The sequence below is a fragment of the Dipodomys spectabilis genome, unplaced genomic scaffold (genome assembly GCF_019054845.1).
Source record: "Dipodomys spectabilis isolate Male_0828 unplaced genomic scaffold, ASM1905484v1 ptg000069l, whole genome shotgun sequence".
Lineage (NCBI taxonomy): Eukaryota > Metazoa > Chordata > Mammalia > Rodentia > Heteromyidae > Dipodomys > Dipodomys spectabilis.
The window spans coordinates 18,747,501-18,766,732 of NW_024870746.1; the positions used below are offsets into that span (position 1 = coordinate 18,747,501).

Below are 19,232 nucleotides of genomic sequence, written 5' to 3' on the forward strand. Positions count from 1 at the left end.
GGGCAAGAAAGTCCATGAGATTCCTATCTCTAGTTAACCACCGCAAAGCCAGAAGTGGAGCTGTAGCTCAAGTGGTAGAATTCTAGTATTGAGCAAAAAGCTCAGAGACAGCACCCAAGCCCTGAGTTTAAGCCCCAGGACCACCACCAAAAAAAAAAAAAAAGAAAAGAAAAGAAAAGGCTATATAGATCAGATTCAACATACTCCACTTCTTCTAATGTAATTTCATGCTATTCTATTGGCTCTTACCATTCTCTAATTTTCAGTTAAACAACTATAGCGATATTTGAATCTTCAATTATACCATAAAGTTTGCAACAACGACTGTCATCTTTTACACAGCTCCAAAATACATATGCTTTGATGCTACACATAATGAACTAATATATAACCTAATAGAAGCAGCTTTCTTATGTTACATTACTTTAGTGGGATTTTCAGTAGAAGTTACACTTTTAAAAGGGAATTTTCACTGACCTATTTCATGATTCTATCTTGTAGGTCAAAAACCATATAGTACGTTTTATATGTTTCACCTATGACTCCAAAGGAGGGCCTTCCAGATATTGTAAGAGAGTTGCATAGGTCAGGAACTAAATGAATAAACAATAATAGAACATCCAAAGTTAATGGTTAGGATATTCCTAAGACTCGGGATATTTATATACAGTGCTATTTCAGTTAACAGGACTCATGTTATTTCATGTTTTTGTCAGTGAAAGTAAGGACAAAAGGAGAATACCCAACTCATAGAAAATGGTAAATTCAAAATAATGCTTAAAAATATTGTTCAAAAAGGTAAATTTCACCAAGCACAATGGCTCACATCTGTAATCTAGCTACTTGGGAAGTATAGATGACGAAGATGGCGATTCAAGCCCAGCTCAGGCAAAAGCAGTTATTGGGACTCCATTTCTACAAACAAGCTGTATCTGTTATCCCAGCTATTATATGAAGAATAATTAGGAGGATCCCAGCCCAAGCCAGATTAGGTGAAAAAATATGAGGTGGGTGTATGGCTTGGGTGAAAATCCTAATAACTATCCAAAAAAGAAATATTACCCCACTGTTTAGATATAGAAACTGATACTAAGAAGTGGTGTTGCTGGATGTAGCAGTGCACACTTGTTATCTCAGCACATGGGAAATTGAGAAAGAAGACTGAGAATTTGAAGCCAGCCTGGCTTATCTAATGAGGCCCTGTCTCCACGTAACAGTCAGAAATAAGCAACCCTATATGCTTCATGGATCAATTAAGAAGGTAAATACTTTTTTTCCCTTCTCCACAAAATAACTTAGTTTGATATAAAGTAAGAATAATAGAAAAGTTACTTCAAGAAATTTGCCAAATTCAGATAGATATGACATATAAACTATAATAAACTGTAATGTTTTAAATTTTAAGCATTTCTCTCCCTTAGTCACAGAACTAAATAGGACTGCCAGAATTATGCCTTTATAGCTTCTGGTGACAGACAGCAGAGTCTTGGACCTTGGAAGACTTACATGTAGTAAGTTTAAGCATGAATCAATAAAACTATACAGGTACTACACAAGAATCACTAGTTCAAATACAGACAGGTCTAGTAGTAATTACCATCACCTTACTGATGGAGAAACTAAGAGTACAGTCAGGGACTAATGAAGGATTAGAAGAGGAAAAAGAAGGTCTCGTTTTATTCTAATTTGTTAGTTTTGCTATAATGTGTTTTTCTTTCTACCAATAACAGAAAATTTCCAGAGAATAAAATTTTCAAATATTCTAACTAGCAGCAAATCAGAAAGTGTGCATGTGCACACGAGGTGGGGGGGGGGGGGGCCGGGGGAGGGTCTAAAGAAAACAAAAAGCAAAACATCAGACCTACCTGAGATCCATCATCAGGCTGAGGTTGTCTATAGAGGCTAGAGATACTCTCTGCCCGCATGAGGTACTCTGCAGTTCTCCTCTTCACAGCCTCTCGTCGCCTAGGGCTTGACTCTCCTAAGTGGAAAAAAAACAAAGTATGGTCTTGTAGAAAGTAGACATGTTTTTAAATTTAATGTGAAAATTAACTTCATTTTGTCAAATTCATTACCTTTTCCATTACAAATAACTAAAGAGAAGATACTGAACTAAATGCTGATAGATCTATTTAAATATATATTGAGAACTTGATTTGGGGAGGAGTCAAATATACATGAAATGTAGTACAGGAAGCTCCGAGAATCAAAGAGTGACCTTAGTCCAGACAGTATTCAACTGCCCAAATCAAAACCAGGACCAAATGTAATAGATGTTCAATAGGAATACCAAACCAAAAACAAAAAGAAACCCAGCTTGATTTAAAGTCAATCTATATTCCTAGCCTGCTTTGTCTGAAGAGGCTCAAATGAGGATTTTGGTACATGCAAATCAAAGATTCCTGACAAATACAGAACTCAGAGGAAAAACTGCAATGAAGTTAAGATTGCAATTTTGCTAAATAAGCAAAATTGTACATAACTTTTACATTGTTACATTTCTTCTCTCATTTACAAGTAATACATAAATATTATTTATGAATAATATACTTCCTAGAGGACCTCTATTACTTGTGTGTGTGTGTGTGTGTCCTAGTGTTTTTTGTTTTGTTTTTTTATGTCGGTCGTGGGGCTTGAACTCTGGGCCTGAGCGCTGTCCCTCAGTTCTTCAGCTCAAGCCTAGAGCTCTACCACTTGAGCTACAGCGCCACTTCCGGTTTTCTGGTGGTTTATTGGAGATAAGAGTTTCATGGACTTTGCTGCCTAAGCTGGTTTTGAATTGCAACCCTCAGATCTCAGCCTCCTGAGTAGCTAGGATGACAGGCGTGAGCCACAGGTGGCCAGCTGTCCTGGTGTTTTAACTCAGGACCTGGGCACTGTCCCTGGAGTTCTTTTGCTCAAGGCTAGTGCTCTTCCAGTTAAGCCACAGTTTCACTTCTTGCTTTTTTGCTAATTAACTGGAGATAAGAGTCTCATAGATATATCTGCCCAGCCTAGCTTCAAACCGTGATCCTCAGATCATAACCTCCTGAATAACTAGGATTATAGAGCCTGGCGTCTATTGCTTTTTTATTGGGGAATAAGCCATATTAAGTGACTTCAGCTTCTCATTACAGTAATTACAATATACATTATAACAGTATGCTCTACCTCTGCTCTAAAATTTCACTATTTTTCTGAACCTAAAGTTTTAAGGGTTTTGTCTTCTTACTTGAAAATAAAAATAAATTATAAAAATCTGTAACAGAGATAATCACTATTCACCATGTCTACACACTCCCAGGCCTATGCTTTATGGCTTACATCTTGGATAGTTATTCCTATTACTGATAGCTCTTCACATTTCAGGTTGTACTTTTCATGCCCTAATCTAAACCCCCATTTAAAATCTTGAGTTCACCTTACACTCAACCTGCAATAGAAACTTTGGCACTTTTGCTTTCTAATTCAGTATGGTAAAGCTTCAAATTTGCTCTGTTCAATTACAGAACACTTAGTTACGAGTTTAAATGGTTTTAACCATACTTTGTAACCAAATCACTGCATTTTAAACTTTTGACTTTTCTGCCACTCTGTAGGCAGTCTCCATAGTAACAGAGAAACAAAGAACAGGAAAGAAGTAACTAAAATGGATTCCTGATAATCATGGTGGATCCACTTCCACCAAAACTACAACCAAGTAATGCAAATACTAGGCAACTTTTTAAAGTCAGTCATTCATAGATAGATAGGTAGACTGACAGATAACCATGAGTTTTCCCTTATAATCCCTCAAAAGGAGTTCACAGCCAGTGCTGCCTAACAGCAACAACCAAAGATGAAAACCGTCCCTCACAAATACCTGCTATTCCACATCTACTGAGGTCCATGAGTACCAGGAAGAAAAGGTGAACCTACAAATTTCCAGGATAATTCTAACTGATCAAATCACTGATAAGTGTAGCTTTACAGGTTTTAGTTAATTTAAAATGTTTAAGCTGGGCCAGACACCAGTGGCTCATGCCTGTAATCTTAGCTATTCAGGCAGCAGAGATCTGAGGATTTATGGTTCAAAGCCAGCCCAGGAATGAAAGCCTGTGAGACTTTTATTTCCAACTAACTACCAAAAAGCCAGAAATGGAGCTGTGGCAACAATTAGTAGAGTACTAGCCTTAGGGCAAAAGCTCAGAGACAGCTTGGGCTACACAGTGAAACCCTGTCTCAAAACCCACAAAAGTATAAATAAGAAAGTTTAATTCACTCTCATGTCCTTGGATTCTTATAGTTGATCTTTATTGTAACATACATGTACTTGAGTTCATACATATGCACACATGGAGTCCACAATGACTCTTAATCAAGGAAAACTAAGTATCTAGGTAGCTAGGTCATATAGCTGTCATGTCTACATAGCATAGCCAGCCACTTAAATGTTCTGCAAAGTGGGTAAACAATTTACATTCTACTAAAGTTAAAATCAATATCTTCAAAGAGTCTCTCTACATTTCTGTTAATTATTCTATCTGAATAATTATTCAGATAGAGCAATAATTTCCATTGGACATTGGCACTCAAAAGAGAAAAACCACTACCATTACTTAATAACCATGATGGTTAATTCTGGTTATCAAACTGACTAGACATACCTAAAAAAAAATTAGTAAAGGGTACTTTTGGGTGTGTCAGTGAGATATTTCCAGAGATGATTTCCAGAATATGGGAAAGTGAGCTGAGAAGACCCACCCTGAATGTGGACAGCACCAATAAGCTTTCAGCTTATTCGTAAACAAAAAGTAGACAAGGTATACTTTTTTGTTGCACAATTTCAATTATTCTTGAGTAGGTATTTGTTGTTAATTTTGTTTATTGGTCTGCTTTCCTGATTCTCCACTTTCAGATGTGAAAACCACCAGTCTCACACCAGTGACTGACTCTTCTGGGAGCTTCCATACTTTCAGCCTTGGACTAAGGCTATATCATTAGTCTCTATTGTTCTGAGGTTCCTGGTTTCTTGGACTGAGCAAGCCTACCAATGACCATTGTGAGTTTAATCAGCTCCAATGAAGTAAGCCAACTTAATAAGTAACCTTTTACAATTATATATACATATATACATATATATTATTGGTTCTAGAGGGGTTCTTAAGGACTCTGAGAACTATCAAAAGTTATGGTATATTATGAGACATATCTTATGCAGACTGTGATGATCTTATCTCATTGTCTCAATTTCTAATCAGGAACAAGTATGGATATAATGTGGGAAGTGTATGGTTTATGAAGCAATGGGATACTAAAGTAATATATGAGAAAAAATTCCAAAGTTGTCTCTAAACTTTCTGGAAACATTGGACTATTTGGTAGTTATCTGGACAACAGTTCTGACTTCAAGTCACTAGGTAAAATGACTCTTTTTTTGGGGGGGGGGCTAGGGGGGTCCGGTCGTGGGGCCTGAACTCTGGGCCTGGGCGCTGTCCCTCAGCATTTCAGCTCAAGGCTAACGCTCTACCACTTGAGCCACAGCGCCACTTCTGGCTTTTTTCTTTTTGCTTATGTGGTGCTGAGGAATCGAACCCAGGGCCTCATGCATGCAAAGCAAGCACTCTACCACTGAGCCACCTTCCCAGCCCCTAAAATGACTCTTTTACAATGGGATACAGAGATTCTAACTTATCGAAGTCATCCCCATTTGCCACCACCTCCTATCAAAACTCAACAAAGAAATATGGCAACAAAGATGTTTCCACTTTTATAATTAATAAAACCTCAGAGATGTGAAATATCTTTCTTACGAAATAGCTAATACATGAGCCTGAACCTAAGACAAATCTATTATGGTTTGGATGTAAAGTGTTCCTCCACAAGGCTCTTGTGTGTTAGGCTAGGTCCCAAGCTAAGATCCAATCACTGACAGATTAGATCATCAGGGCTCTGACTTAATCAATGGATTAATCCACTACAAAGCTCATAATTAAATGGCATTATTAGGAGATAAGAGAAATTTTCAGAAGGTAGCCTGATTTTAGGCCTGCCTGGGTAGGCTGCTAGGTGTATCCCTGGAAGCTATGTCTTGTCCAGGGCCTCTCCCTGTCTTGCTTTCTGCTCTTTGGCCACCATGAGGTAAACAGCCTATGAAATTTATTCTCCAATGACCAGAACAAGGCAATAGATCTAGTCAACCGTAGACTGATAACTCTGAAGCCATGAATGAAATGAATTTTTCTTCCTTTTAAATCATTTCTCTGGCAAAAAGCTAAAACAGTCTTTCACCACACTTCAGAGAAGCTGCCATCATACTAAGCCAGTGTGTGTGTGTGTGTGTGTGTGTGTGTGTGTGTGTGTGTGTGTGTGTGTGTGTGTGTGTGTGTGTGTGTTGGTACTGAGGGTTTGAACTCAGGATGCCATGTTCTACCACTTGAGATGCTTAACTGGAAATAAGAGTCTCAAGGACTTTCCTACCTCAGCTGACTTGAAACTGTGATACTCATTTCTCAGCCTCCTGAATCTCTACGATTATAGACATAAACCACCAGTGCTGGCTCTGAGCCAACTTTAAATATAAATAAGAAAAACTAATTTTGGCCTTGTGTGGCAGCACACCCCTAGAGTCTAAGCATTGGAAATGCTGAGACAGGGTTTCTCTATGTAATCCCTGTCCCTGTCCTCCTACCCCCCCCCAAAAAAAAAACTGAATTGGAATTTCATTATTCTACTGCAAGTACAGGAAAAATACAGAGCTGGAACAATACAGATGAGTTAGGCAAAACAAAAGATGGGAAAAAAATAGAAACAAAAATCTGTGCCTAAGCAGGGCACCAGTGGCTCATACCTGTAATCCTAGCTACTTGGGAGGCTGAGATCTGAGAATCACAGTTCAAAGCCAGCCCAGGCAGGAAAGTCTGTGAGACTCTTATCTCCAATTAACCGCCAAAAAACAGGAAGTGGTGCTGTACTTTGAGTGGTAGAGCACCTGCCATTAGTTGAAGAGTTCAGGGGCAGTGCCCAGGCCCTAAGTTCAAGTTCTACAACTGACAAAAAAAATAGAATAAAATAAAATAAAATATCTGTGCCTATTAGATAGAATAGCTGAGTAGAATCAAAGGGGGCAAGAGAGCCTAGATGACATAAAATCATGAAGAAAAATTAGAGCTTCAAAAAAGTGTACATCTCACTATAGTCCAAAAGGGACATGGCTAGACTAAAAGAGACTTACCATTTTCATGTCATTTGGTAGAAAATCTGCCCTAATAGCATCAATGAGGGAAAGATAGGAAGAGGCAGGAGAAAGGTGATCCTCACATAACTTTGTTACCCAGGAATTAACTTGGAAAACAAGGCTTTTTTTCTCATTTACCCATAAAAGACCAAAAATCCATTTTTTACTCAGGGAATAAAAACCTAGAATAAAAAGCACTTCTTCCATTCTGCTCTTCATCCTTATTCACTAAAAAGAATACTGTGAACATTATTTGTTCAGCAAAAGGAAAACAATGCTGGATAAAAACTGGCCAATTTAGATTCCTTGAAAGACATAATACCTAATCTGTATTTCAGAGGAAATTTTCAGGATACTTTGGGTACACGGAACTTAATCTCCACATAAGATTCTACCAGTCACATCGTATACTCTCATCTCTATTTCTCTGCTCCTCAAAGACTTTCCAGGCTGGGCTTAGTTCAAGTATGCTTTTTCTTACCACACTAGAACATACCAATCAATCTGGAGAGGCTGGGATGAGATTTATTCCTTGTTGTTTTTTTTCTTTTTCTTTGCTTTTAAAAAAAACAACTTCAGTCACATAAAAGAATACTTCTGTTTGAAATGGCCTTGGTAGCCATAGATTTTTTTTAAGTGCTGATTTATTATATTTAATGTGTTTTATTCTTTTCAGGTATAGCCTGCAATTTATGTCTTATGCTAAGTGTTCTGACAACAAAAGGCAACCTTGAGATAAACAATAATTTATGGTTCTACATATCTACCACAATACCAAAGCCATCAGCTTTCTGTGTAGAACATGAACCGGTCAGTTAGGGAATCTCCTTATATTTGCATTTAGTTAAGCCCCCTATTAATGGTTTTTAAACCCAATCGTATGTGACTGCTAGAAGTTCAAAAAGTCATCAAAGGAAAGTAAGAGCAAATGCTGTAATAATATTCATGCTCAGGTATTGCCTCAATTCAATGTTTTCAATAGTACTTAACAGTTTTTCTACTATCAGTAATAATGAATGAAAACTAGTACCACTAGATCATAGTGTTAAATGCCTAGAGATTCAACACTATCTGCTCAGTAACTTACTTTTTCCTTGTTTTGCAATTTTAAAAGAAATCATGCAAAGGATTATCAACTACTTCTTTCGAAACAACATTGCCAAGCCACTCTTAGAATATTTGTTTGTGAGTTTTAAAAACTCAATCTCCCTATATAGCAGAGCTAGCCTTCAAGTTGCCATCTACCTGGCTAAAAGCTGGGAGGTTTTTGTTTGGTTCTGTTTTGTTTGTTCTGTGCTTGTTTTTGTAGTATTAGGGATTGAACCCAGGGCTGTGCACATGCCAAGAAAGCTGAATCTCTGGCCCTTGATAATAACCTCTTGTCCAAACACTAATAGCAATGGTGTTCTAAGTTTCCCTGATGTTCCAAAGTCAAATGACTTTCAAAAGATGAGAAAAGCAAATCTTTTAAAGCAAATGGGAAATGCTAAGGAAAAACTACAGGGCAAAAATGTTACTTTGTAAAAAGGACTAAAAATATGATAAATGAAAATTCAGAAATGATACTCTAGAGAAAGTTTTACCTGTCTTACTAGAAAATATGGAAAGTTCCCCAAACCCTAAAGAGGGCTTTGCTCATTCTCTCACAGCTGTGAGTGACATCTTTAGAGAAGTGGCAAATCCATGAAATAATCACAGGTCCAATAACTGTTTTCTTGTTTACACAATATAGGAGTGATTTATCATTCACATCCTAGAAATTTCAGGCTTTTAAAAATTCATCTCCTGCATTAAAAATGATTGGCATAGTGTACATGTACACTAAGATCATCTTCCTTCAGCCAGCTTTAACATGAAAAGGTTTATCTCCACATTGAAATGGTTCAACAAGTGGATTATTAAATACTCCTACAATATTATATTTGAAGCCAATTACAGGAAAATAGAAATTAATTCCTTCCCAGTAATTGACTTGTGTTTATTAAACCATCAGAGCTTTTTTCTCTCTCTCTTTTTTTTTTTTTTTGGATCCAGTTGTGGGGTCTGAACTCTGGGCCTGGGCGCTGTCCCTCAGCTCTTCAGCTCAAGGCTAGCACTCTACCACTTGAGCCACAGCACCACTTCTGGCTTTGTTTTCTTTTAGCTTATGTGGTGCTGAAGAATCGAACCAAGGGTCTCAGGCATGCAAGGCAAACGCTCTACCACTGAGCCACCTTCCCAGCCCCAACCATCAGAGTTTTAAAAAAAAAAGTTCAATATACCAGCTGGGCACCAGTGGCTCAGTCCTATAATCCTAGTTACTCAGGCAGATGAGATCTAAGAATCGTGGGAGAGGAGAGAGAAAGGGGAGAGAGAGAGGAGAGAGAGAGAGAGAGAGAGAGAGAGAGAGAGAGAAAGTTGGAAATGGAGCTATGGCTCAAGTAGCCATAAAAGCAAAAGTAGCTCAGGGATAATGCCCAAGACGGGCACATAAAGGAAAGTTCTCCACACCATTAGTCTTGCACTGCCTTCTCTATTAAGGAGAGATGCCTAATGGTCACCTACTATATTCCAGACACACTGTTGTCTCCATGTTCTCATAAAGCATTACATGTAGAAGACCATGCAATAGAATTTAGTTGAAGGAAGGAATTTAGTTAAATAAAGGGATAAATGAACTGCTCTCTACCACTACTACAAGGTCTAATTAACAACACAGTAATTCCTTCTCCACACCCATCTGCAGGGACTAGGCTCCAACAGTGGATGCCCAAACCTCAGAGAATACCAAATCCTATATACAAATATCAGGACAGTCAATCCAATAGGCAAGACAGCCACTAAGTGACTGTCATGTAGATTACAACATGGACAAGCTAAATTAAAGGATAATCTTGTCCTAGGAGGGATAGCGCAAGATAGAGCAGAATGGCACCAGAATTTCATCATGTTACCCAAAACAGTATGCAATTTAAAACTTATGAATTGGTAATTCCTCAAATTTTCAATTGAACATTTTCAGACCAGGGCTGACCATATGTAACTGCAACCCTGGAAAATAAAACCAAGGCAAAGAGGGTGTGGCATCCATTATGCTTTTATACCTAGAAATATCTTAATTACCCCCTTGTATAACTTAGTGTCTTTTCACTAACATAAAATGTACATCAGGGAATGTCTGCATAATCACTGTCTTCAATACGTATGCAGCTAGAATGTACACTAAAGGAACACAGTGCAGACATGGCACAATTGGACTGAAAAGAGAATCTCCATCTTGAAATAACATTTTGAAAAAAACTATTATAAAGGAATCAAGAGAAAAACAGCCTTCATATCCTAAGTAACTAGTATATAACTAGGATGAAGTCTAGAAGATGTCTTTATACTGTTTGGCAGTCATAATTTTAAAAGATGTATTCCTTATTAATCTACACAGTGATGCTCACATTTGAGACCACTAGTGGCAACACTGTAAGCTGCTGAGAAAAAGCAGGTTTACATTTCAATACTTCCTAAGGAAGAACAGAGAAACTCGATCCTGGGCAATTTATACATGACAAGGTTTAATTATAAAAATATACCAAGCTATGGGTTATGTATTACTATTGTGCAACTTAAGTACAAAACAAGTTTTTCTCAAAGTGCCCAATAATGTGTGAGTACTAAAATAATAGTAGTTTTCCATTTAGGGTGTGTGTGTGTGTGTGTGTGTGTGTGTGTGTGTGTGTGTGTGTGTGTGTGTGTGTGTGTGTGTGTGTGTGTGTGTGTGTGTGTGTGTGTGTGTGTGTGTGTGTGTGTGTGTGTGTGTGTGTGTGTGTGTGTGTGTGTGTGTGTGTGTGTAGTAGTAGTAGTAGTTTTCCATTTAGGGTGTGTGTGTGTGTGTGTGTGTGTGTTTCAGGTTTACTTTACTCATAGATACTTAACATTTTTTCGGATCCAAATCAGCCCTCTCAATTTAATGTTTTTAAACTGCTGCTAAAGATATAAAAATGTGCTGCTAGTGATGCCAGAGATGGTCTAATAAAAACCTTCGGAGATCCTCATCTTTCCCTCCGCCTGTGCCACACAGCAGCTGTGCCTCACACAGATTCACATGAATGAAAATATTTAGATGAGAAAACACCCACTTAGTTTATTTTCCATATGACTTTCCTGTAATTATTTTGTAAACTGTTCACACAACAATACATAAAAACATCTGCAAAAACAGGTAATTAATGTGTCAAGCCAAACTAATGCATTTTTTATGGTGTCCATGCTTCGTCAACTGTAATTATAACTCTTTTTTAAGCAAATGATGATGTGTTTGTTGCAATGTGCAAGTGGTTATTTTAGATGCTCTGTTTACTGTTCATACAATATGAATATAAAACTCCACAGCTACTTTACCCCCACACATCAATGCTTTACCTAGCTTTCTGCTGAAACAGGAAAGTGCTTCTCTTTTTCCAAGCTATAATTTCCAGTAAACATTTTTGTCGTTAAAACATGAAATACTCAACATAAATGTTGACACCAAAATAGCCAACAATTCAAGAAGCATATGTCAGTAAACTATGCATCTAGACTTTCTTTCTTTAATTGTAACCCATAAGAAATACATTTTACATCAATATGCTAAGATTACTAGAACCAACAGAAGGCTGAAGACCAAACACATGTATAGAGAGAGGCGATATCCCTATCATACAGGTCTTCAAATTCAATTTATTCTACTTGAGTTTGGACTACATGAGAAATCACCACCACACTGATACTACTATTGTTATATAATATTGTGCACCAATAATCATTCCAGATAGACATTTCTGATGGCCCAGGGTACTGAGCTCTAAAGTTCTCTGAGTCTACAGCCAAAATGTAGGATTAAAGAAAAAGTACAACTCTATTTTTTCTAGGGCTCCTCCTTAAAAACAAATGAACATTTTTTTAAAATCCCACTAGTGAGGCTGGGAAGGTGGCTCAGTGGTAGAGTGCTTGCCTTGCATGCATGAGGCCCTGGGTTCGATTCCTCAGCACCACATAAGCAAAAAGAAAAAAAGCCAGAAGTGGCGCTGTGGCTCGAGTGGTAGAGCGCTAGCCTTGAGCTGAAGAGCTGAGGGACAGCGCCCAGGCCCAGAGTTCAGGCCCCACAACTGGACCAAAAAAATAAATAAATAAAAATAAATACCACTAGTGAGAATAGTCCTAATCGTTGATATACATATGTGAAAATGGAACCAGATAGCTTGAGGGGATGGGTCAGATTAAGAGGGATGAAGACAATAATGGAAGGGGTGAAATTGGTCAAGATGCATTGCACTCATAAACATGTTGAATTGAAGCCACTTTGTACAATATGTAACGCTAATAAAATGATTTTTAAAAATCTGTGGTGAGCCAGGTGCCAGTGGCTCACACCTGTAATCCTAGCTACTCAGGAGGCTGAGATCTGAGGATCTCAGTTCAAAGCCAGCCTGGGCAGGAAAGTCCATGAGACTCATCTCCAATTAACCACCAGAAAACCAGAAGTGGTGCTGTGGCTCAAAGTGGTAGAGTGCTAGCCTTGAGCTGAAGAGCTCAGGGACAACGCCCAGACCCAGAGTTCAAACCCCATGACCAACCAAAAGAAAAAAAAAAAATCTGTGGTGATTAGTTATAGTACAAAAAGCTTAGGCAATAGGTAATAAGGAACTCTTAGGGAAGCCGTGCACTCGAGCGCCAGTGGCTCATGCCTGTAATCCCAGCTGAGATCTAAGGATCATGGTTAGAAGCCATCCTGGGAAGGAAACTCCATGACACTATTATCTCCAGTAAACTACTCAAAAAAGCCAGAAGTGGCACTGTGGCTCAAATGGTAGAGTGCTCGCCTTGAGCAATAAGAACCTCAGGGACAGTGTCCAGGCCCAAAGTTCAAGTCCCAGGACAAGCAAAAAGAAAAACTCACAGGAAACAATATTTTCTGTTTGTTTCCATACTCATATTATTAGAAACAGTGAGAATTAGATATAGGTTCAAGGTCACTTAGCTAATTTAACTTCTTAACTGAGCTACACCATGCTTAGATTATATTAATTTAATATTGCTTTTCTTGCATATTAACTATTGTCCTATCCCATCTCTTCTCACCAAGATTAGGAAGTAATAAAGGAAATCAAACTACAGTTTCTCAGTTTCTAGTCCTGGGCTTCAGGTCACATGCTTATTTAGAGGAACTTAAGCAAGATGTCTGATCCAAACAGGAAAGAGCCCTAGTTTCAAAGGTAGTAAAGTAGGAAACACGCAACAAAGATAAGGGATGGAAATAAATCAGGGCTTATTAAAGATAGAAATCAAACTCAAGGTCAGATTAGCAACAGGATTCAATACTCAACCTACTATTTAAACAGCAAATGTAAGTGTAATAATGCACATAATTGTCATTTCAAATGACCTAAATCTACATATTGCCAAATATTAGGAATACATATCTTAGTGCCTTACAGAATACTGATATAAAGACAAGAAGCTTTTCCTATGAGCTTTCTCTTTCCCCTTGGATAGGACCCATTTATATTTAGTACATTTCATTCTCTCCATTTTTTTTTCAGTTGTAGGGGCTTGAATTCAAGGCCTGGGTGCTATCCCTGAGCTTCTTTGCTCAAGGCTAGTGCTCTATCATTTTGAGACTCAGTTCCACTTCTCCTTTTCTGGAGGTTGGAGATAAAAGTCTCAAGGACTTTCCTGCCTGCCTACAAACCACAGTCAGATCTCAGCCTCCTGAATAGCTGGGATTAGTGGTGTGAGCACTGGCACCCGGCTTCCTTTAAAAATGTTTACAGAGAATTTCCTGTGTACTAGGCACTATGCTAGAAGATATAGTAATGAAGAAGCAAAAACTTAGGTAATCAAAAATTTCCTCTGAAAACATTATAGACAAATGAGACATATTCAATAAATAATGGCAAGAGAAATAAATTATTTCATTGTAAATATGGTAAGAATGTGAAGAAAAACCAGGAACCAAGAATGTCAGGAAATCTATTCTGGTCTGAACAGAAGTAAGGGAAGGCTTCCTTGAAGAAATGCCAAATGTGAGCAAGGAGCTTAATCCACTGAAGTTCCAGAAGCACTCCATGCACAGCTCCAGGAAAGTTCTACCCTGGGTCCAGGAGGTAAAAGAAGTCACTATGACTAACAAGGAACAAATGAATGGAAGTGATTCAAGATGATAAGGAAAGCAGAAGCCAAACCATGCACAGTTTGCAGGCCCTGGTAGCTGCATTTCATCCTAAAAGCAATGGGTTTTCTTCTTTATTTTCCCTCCTCCTTACATTAGATGTCTTCACTGGTGCTAAAGCATATTTATACTAAGACACAAAATAGACAGAGCACTTCGCAGGCCAGCTGGTTTCTGCTCACTGACAGGAGATTCTCAGGAAAGCCTTCCTGCTGCCATGCATGACCTTCCATCTTGGTTCAGACCTGTTCTACTACCAGAATGCTCCCTCCCAGTACTTTCCAGCTAATTCTTAGCAATATAAGAGCCTCAATTGCAGCTGTACTCTTTCCCTTAACATTGGGTCACCCCCATGTTGGGCATGAACAGACATCTCATAGTCCCAGTCCCAGTCCATTCTATGCTTCCATTGGGGAAAAAGAAAGAAGGAAGAGCAGGTTCCAAATGGGTAGACTGTGATGGTAAAGTCATATAATTAAGTCTACTTTTAGTACAGTTTTAATTATTAGAACTAAGCAGACTATATAATTTCTTTCATACCTCTCTATCTCAAGAAGTTTCCTTTAACATCTTGATTTTATACAGCATAAATAAGCAATAAATAATGAATAATATAAATATATTACTGTTAACTATAAAATAGTTTATGTTACATTACATAAATATAGTTTACATCACTCTTTGTATTGCTGTACAGGTTTTGACAAATACACAAAGACATATTCACCATTAAAGTTTTACATAAAATAATTTCACATAAATTAATTTACATAAAACAATTTTACATAAAATAATTATTATGCTTAGTGACTATTCCTTCTTTCCCTTTTCCCCCTCCTTGATCCATTATGTTAAATAAAGAAAGGCAGACCCATATTCTGTGATCTTGGAATAGTACAGAACAACTTTGCCTCTTGACTGCTATTGCCTCGGAAAACTAAAGGGGTCCCCCTGTCTACACCTATCCAAGTTTTTAACAGAAGGAAATGACACACTAATTTCCATTTTTAAAGGACCACTTCAGCTGTTAGGTAAGAAAGAATGGGTTAGAATCAAGTAAGAATACGTTATAAAAAGAAGACACAAGGTGGTACTTTCAGAATTTCATAGTGAGAAATTTGGCAAAACCTCTCCCTACATAAAACAAAATTTACAAGAACATCAATGGTATATAGAGACACACAAAAATATTTATACAAGTTATTGAACTGCAGTAAAGAAACAAAAATCCACAGTATTTTACTCCTATATGCTCTCTATCCCTAGTACAATAGGGTGGTAGTAGCAGATGTAAGGACCAACAACATTCCTACTGCTGAATAAATAGAGAGATACCTCCAGGGCTCACAGTGTTGCAGCAGCACTGTTGAACAACCACTGGCTGACTGACCTCCCCCCCAAACAAAAATTCAACAATGCCTACTACTACCTCAAGGAATGGGAAAGAGACAGAATCTGAGGTTGTTATATTATCTAAAATTTTGAATTTTAAGCAATAACAAGAAAATGAGACATGGAAAACATGGAAAGAAACAGGAAAATATGGTCCATACACAAAAAAACAAACAAAAAGATCAGCCAACAAAAGCTGTATCTGAGTGGACCCAGGTGTACATTTTAGCAGACAAACAATGAAAACAACTTACAAATATGTTTAAAAACTAAAAGAAACCATATTGAAGGAATTTTTTAAACACAATGAATCATCAAATACAGATTAACAATAAAGAAACATTAAAACAACAACAACAACAGCAAATAGAAAGTCTGAAATTAAAAACTACACAATAGCATATTGGGCTGCTAGAACAAAGAATGGTTAAATATGAAGATAGGTAAGTAGGCATTATCAAGTAGAAATAAAAGTAAACAATAAAAAAGAACAAGAAACATAAAAAAACCAAAAGAAGCTCAAACACCTGTGAAAACCATCAAGTACAATAAATAATATGCATAAAACTCAGTCCAAGAAATAAAAGAGAACAAAAAATATAGACAGAAAAAATCTGATTAAATGAAGAAAGACAAACCATTAAGTAAAAACACCCCATATTGATCAACAGTAATACCCACATCAGAAAGTTAACAAATATTAAGGATACAACAAATTACAAGAAGGATGACGCATGCCTATACCCATAACAGCAAAAATGTCAGAAGCCAAAACAGAAAATCCTAAAAGCAACAAAAGAAAAATATTACTCATCACATATCACAGAACCTCAATAAAATTAGCCTATTAGAAAAAAGTATAATACGGGGATGAAACTATGAACAGTGAAAGGAAAAAGGACTGCTCAAATAGACATGGAGAAATTTTGTTGCTAGCAAACCCACCATTCAAAACATAGTACGGGAGCAAAAATGGAAATGACACAGGAGACTAACTCAAGTATAAGTAAACAAGAAAAAAGGTGTAAGAAAAGAATTTTAGCAAAGAGTTAGTATAAAAGACATTATAAACATCACTAACTTCATCTCTTACCTGAACTGATTTTAAAGAGAAGTACATTTAAACAGTAACTGTAAAACTACAATATCAAGCTTATATGAAGATTTGTCCCAATGGTATGGTATGAAGAATAAAAACAAAAACCTGGAAAGGCAAAGGATACACTGAAGCAATTTGTACATAACACTAGAATTAAGGTCATCTTACTGTATACCAGCATATTTTAAACCAAAATGCCTTATTGGTATAATATGCAGAGAAACTTGTAAAAAAGAAAAAATTCAAAAACTTACATAGAACTAAAAATCAGAGTTATTTTGTACACTAAGAAATATCTATCACATGGGGCTGAGAAGTTGACTCAGTGGTAGAGTGTACCACATAAGGAGAAAAAAAGCCGGAAGTGGTGCTGTGGCTCAAGTGGTAGGGCACTAGCCTTGAGCTGAAGAGCTGAGGGACAGCGCTCAGGCCCAGAGTCCAGCCGCCACGACCAACACACACACACACACACACACACACACACACACACACACACACACACACACACACACACACACACACACACACACACACACACACACACACACACACACACGGATTTAAAAAAAATCTATCACAAAAGAAAAATATATAAAACAAAAAGACAAGAAAGATGTACAGATAATAAGATGCCAGACAACTACAATCATACTAATAAATATGTCAAATATATATGGATTATTTTAGTGGGAATATAAGCAAAATTTACTGAATGAATATAAACTCTCATAATGAAATTTATAACACAGAATTCCCAGAAGGAAGAAAGACCTTAATCTCATTCATCTCAGGAGTCTTAACATGCAGAACAGAGTCTAAGCTCTCAGGAAAATTTTATAAATTTTCTGAATTGAGCAGTTTTAGATGCCATCCAAAAAGCTCTACAATCTTCATAGTAAGATCCTTTGCTTTTTACACATCTCAGTATAACAGGGAAACCTCCAAACTTCTTAAGAGAATAAATATTTCTTATAATATTATGTATACATTTACATTTTATTTACTTGTCTACATAAATATTAAATTATTTATTAATTTTGATATTTTTAGGAGGTGAATAAGTATAACTACAAAAGTTGTTGAGGACTTGTTTTGACAATCGTATCAACATTTATTTTGTTGTTATAACATTCCCACATTATCTACAATAAACTTGTTTTACATAAAATAGAAATTGGTGCTGTTAGTTAAAAAATAACATTATTTTTAAACTAACAGAATAGAAGCATAAGAACAATTATAATGTTTGTGGATTAAACGTATAAATTGAAACAGATTTTTAAGAGTAGATCTAAAAACACACAAAATACACACACACACACACACACACACACACACACACACACACACACACACACACACACACACACACACACACACACACACACACACACACACACATATATATAGCACAGGCTGACAGTAAGAGAGAAAAATATATATTATGCAAACAACAATCATAAGATAGAATAATAGTACTAATATCTAGTGAAATATATTTTAAGAAAAGTGTTACTAGAAACAAAACAGACATTTTATTATGTGAAAAGTTTAAATTATGCAGGAAGATATTATCATTATGAACATATATACATCCAATAATGAAGCCCAAAAACAGATAAAGAAAAAAATTACAAAAATAAACAGAAAATTCAACCAAATTAATCAGAGGTTTTGTGAAAACTGCTAGAACAAAGAGACAGAAAATTGATGATGATATAGAAGAACTGAGCAATGAACCAACCTGAAGTGACATCTATAAACACTCAACTCAATAACAAAAGAATATATACTTGTTACAAACACACATGGAACATTCACTAGAACAGACCATGTGTTAGGCCACAAAAATAAATCCTAATATATATAAATAAAAATTATGTAAAGTATAAAATAATCCATAACAATTAAACTAGAAATCAATAAAAGATAATTTGGGAAGCCCATAAATATTTGAAAATTAAAGAATACATTTCTAAGTAGCATATGGGTCAAAGAAGAAATTACAGAAAAAACTGGAAATTATTTCAAGTCAAATTAAAATAGGATGTGAAAAATAGGACATTTATATTTCTAAACACCTGTGTTGCAAAGAAAATCTCCTATCACTAAGTTCACCTTCCTCCACCTTTTAAGATGAAACCTAAAAACTGGAGCGCAAACGATGTATCCAAGAAACCAGTAACAGAGAAAACTGAAAAAATATAGAATAATATGATGAAATAAATGAAATTCACAACTAGATCTTGGAAGAGATAACAACGTTGACAAATCTTTAGGTAGACTGATCAAGATAACAGAGAAGATAGTACAATCAAAACAATGAAGGTTAAGGTGATCATCATTGGCTTAGAAAGTAGAGAACA

The 19,232-nt window shown here is 36.6% G+C and overlaps 1 protein-coding gene across 3 annotated transcripts in view; it reads right to left on the reverse strand.

Annotated features, from left to right (window-relative positions):
* Rps6kc1 (ribosomal protein S6 kinase C1) overlaps positions 1-19,232 on the reverse strand; it is a 155,111-nt gene that overhangs the window by 71,643 nt on the left and 64,236 nt on the right. For all 3 annotated transcript variants that reach the window (XM_042681891.1, XM_042681890.1, XM_042681892.1), the window contains one exon: positions 1,866-1,981. In XM_042681891.1, coding sequence (XP_042537825.1) covers positions 1,866-1,981 — 116 coding nt within the window. The remainder of the gene's footprint in view (positions 1-1,865; positions 1,982-19,232) is intronic.